General features: G+C 57.6%; 1 protein-coding gene across 1 annotated transcript in view; it reads left to right on the forward strand.

Moving 5' to 3' along the window:
- Nucleotides 1–3,358, forward strand: part of RAB3IL1 (RAB3A interacting protein like 1) — an 18,440-nt gene that overhangs the window by 9,288 nt on the left and 5,794 nt on the right. Inside the window, exons 3-7 of the mRNA XM_003798732.3 lie at nucleotides 387–482; nucleotides 587–664; nucleotides 1,338–1,556; nucleotides 2,850–2,978; nucleotides 3,082–3,194. Of these exons, the coding sequence (XP_003798780.1) occupies nucleotides 387–482; nucleotides 587–664; nucleotides 1,338–1,556; nucleotides 2,850–2,978; nucleotides 3,082–3,194 (635 nt within the window). The remainder of the gene's footprint in view (nucleotides 1–386; nucleotides 483–586; nucleotides 665–1,337; nucleotides 1,557–2,849; nucleotides 2,979–3,081; nucleotides 3,195–3,358) is intronic.

A 3,358-nucleotide genomic window follows, 5' to 3' on the forward strand; every position in this document is an offset into this window, starting at 1 on the left:
ACAGCTTGAGGCTCTGTCTCAAAAAAAAAAAAAAAAAAAAGAATACCCAAGGATGTGCCAAAGGAACTGAGACTGTGCACTCACCAAAGCCAACTTCATGCCAGGCCCAGGCTGGGGACCTGGGAGGTACCCTGATGTCCACAAGTCTTGATTTAACCTGAAACCCACTCCAAATCTCGTGAACTAGCAGGTGGGGCCGCACCTCATGCTATGGACTGAAGAGAAAAGACATCACTGACTGGCAGGCCAGAGAGGAAGCAAGCTTGTGGCCCAGAGCCCCTGCAAGATGACTGGGGGATGGACCCTGGTTAGGTGGGCCTAGTCTCCCTGTGCCAGCCCTGGGCACCCCCCCAAGGCGCTCATAGCCCCTGCCTCTTGGCCCCAAGGAGCTGAAGCTGAAGGACGAGGAATGTGAGCGTCTGTCCAAGGTGCGGGAGCAGCTGGAGCAGGAGCTGGAGGAGCTGACCGCCAGCCTGTTTGAGGTGCACCAGCCAGTGGTTGTGGTCGGTGGGTAGAGAGGTGGCCTAGGGGTGGGTTACCCAGACATCCATTCCAGTCACTCACATAGGGGCTTCCCTCTTCCCAGGAAGCCCACAAGATGGTTCGAGAAGCCAACATGAAGCAGGCAGCATCAGAGAAGCAGCTGAAGGAGGCTCGGGGCAAGGTGAGGCCCATCCCCACCTGCCCAGGCTGGCCTTGCCTCTGGCCTTGTGAGCACTGGCCTTCCCTACCTAGTTGGACCCTTGCTCAGCTGGTGAAGCTGGCAAGAATAGACAAACCCTGGTTCGGGGAGGACAGGGTGGTATCTGAGATCACAGCCTACCAGGACTCCACTGGTGATTCTGCTGCGCCACAGAGAAGTTTCTGAGGCCTTCCAGGGGCTGCGAGGATCCTGTGGTTGTTGCAGTTTCTTCTTCCTCCTCCCAGCCCCCATTTAGAGAGCAGAAACCTCACCCAGTCTGGCTGTGTGCACCTGGGCAAAGCTTCCACTCTCTGAGCCTGGTTGCCCACTTGTAAAATATGAGGCTTGAGTGAGCCATCACTGGTTCCTGGAAGCCCTGCGACTCTCAATGGGAAGCCCAGCCAACTCCCAGACCCTTGTTTCTGACACTCCTATTCAGTGTGACCTTGGGAAGGCCACGTCTCCTCTTTGAGCCTCAATTTCCCTGTGTAAAATGGATGTCTGGGTGTCCCCTCCTCAAAGGTTCTACCAAGGGTGACATGTGGGGTTAGGTGTTGGTCACTACCAGGGGCAGGCTGTTGTGAGCTGGGCTGATAGGCAGTATTCGCCAGGGTGGCATCAAGCCTGAGGTTGACGGCCATCCCATCCCATTCAGATCGACATGCTGCAGGCGGAGGTGACTGCCTTGAAGACACTGGTCATCACGTCCACACCAGCCTCTCCCAACCGTGAACTCCACCCACAGCTGCTGAGCCCCACCAAGGCTGGGCCCCGAAAGGGCCACTCACGCCATAAGAGCACAAGCAGCACGCTCTGCCCTGCTCTGTGCCCTGCTGCAGGGCACACCCTCACCCCAGACAGGGAGGGCAAAGAGGTGAGGGCAGCAGGCAGCCAGTGAAAGAGGAGACAGTGCCACCATCAGCAGGGGCAGGGCCTAGTGAGGACCAACCTGAACCTTGCTGTGTGATTGGGCCTGCCCTGCCCCTCTCTGTCCCTCATTGTCCCCTGGGCTGTGAGTGCTGTGCAGGTTCTTTCTGTTCAGCCTCCTGGGGATGAGGCTCTTGGCCCTTAGCCCCCCAGGTGTAGTCTGGGAAAGCACTGATAACCCCCTCTCCACCCTGCTGACTCCAGCGGTAGGTTGTGGTCTCTGTACCTGAGGCTGGCTTTGGCCCTGAGGGTATGCTCTTGGAGGGCTGCTGCAGAAACACATACTCCCTTGTTCTCAAGAGTCTGGGCAGGGGTCTCTGGGCCTCTAGGAGAGGCCAGCTGGGCCCTGTGTAGCCACAGCCTTAAGGATCACTGTATGACGTCCTGTACTTGAGTCCTCAGTACCTTCTGACTTTGGTGCCAAGACAAGTATGGCCTTTTGAGAGGTCTCTGGTGCCTGCCTACCCAGCTCTGTCCTGGTCCCTATCTCTGTCTCCGGAGCTTCCAGGGAGAAGGCACAGGCCCTCATTCGCCTTCTGGGCTCTGAGCTTCCGACTGGACACTGACTTCTCCTTCTTCCTCTTTTCTGTCTTTTGCACTTGTCTGTCTGTCTATCTGGCCTGCTCGCCCAGCCTGGGCTGGCCCCTCTGCTCTCTCTGCTTCTCTGCGTGGTCCCCAGCAAGGCGGTCCATCTCACCTACGAGCCAGCCTGGCAGCTCCTGCCTGGGCAGCCACCCTCGGCCCCCGCCTCTGCTCCCTCTCTCTCCTTTTCCCGACAGGTAATGGCTTCAAGAAGGGACCACCACCCTTACCCCTCCCAGCCTCCCTCACTCTGCATGGTATAGCCCAGGGCAGGCCAGCAACTAACCAATTGACTGTCTCCTGGGGGGATCAGCTGGGCAGCCTGGCCGCCTGTGTGTCCCCTCCCAAGTGCATGTACCCATGTGTGCTTCCTGTAGCTGCACACTCTTTCCCTTTTCCTCCTCAAGGAGGCAGTGAGGCTGTTTAGGATGAGGCCCTGGACCTGAGTCTGTAACCCTGTAGCACCAAGAAACTTAAAACACATTTGGGAATGGAACTTTGAGTTTCAAACACTTTGGTGCAAAGGGCAGGAGGGAGCCCTCCCATGGAGCCTGTCCACACAGGTGCTGGGGACAGATCTGCTCTCCATCTCCCTAGCTTTTCTCTCTTTCAACTCAGTGCCCTGAATGCCCCCAGCCTGGCTCACCTTCCTCTACAGGTGGACACAACCCTGTTTGCAGAGTTCCAGGCCTGGAGGGAATCACCCACCCTGGACAAGACCTGTCCCTTCCTAGAAAGGGTATACCGGGAGGATGTGGGACCTTGCCTGGATTTCACAATGCAAGAGGTGATGCGTGGTACAGGGTGGCCAGCTGGGGGACCTAGCCCCTCCACCCCTCAACTGGGGACCAGCCCCTCACCACCCCACCTGCCACCCTGATCTGCTACAGCTCTCCACGTTGGTACGGGCTGCTGTAGAGGATAATACACTCACCATCGAGCCCGTGGCTTCACAGACACTGCCCACCATGAAGGTGGCGGAGGTTGACTGTGGCAGTGCCAAGTAAGCTATCTGTTTCCTTGCTGTCTACCTGGGAAAGCCCCCCTAATCCTTGGGCTGCACCAAAGGGGTGGGCAGGGGCCCAGGGATACCGGGGCACCTGAAAAGAGAAGGACTGTTGCTGCCCCCATGCTAGGCAAGGAAGCATCTTTTTTTTTTTTTTTTTT

Source organism: Otolemur garnettii, unplaced genomic scaffold (assembly GCF_000181295.1).
Source record: "Otolemur garnettii isolate 467f Iridium unplaced genomic scaffold, OtoGar3 scaffold00140, whole genome shotgun sequence".
Classification (NCBI taxonomy): Eukaryota; Metazoa; Chordata; class Mammalia; order Primates; family Galagidae; genus Otolemur; species Otolemur garnettii.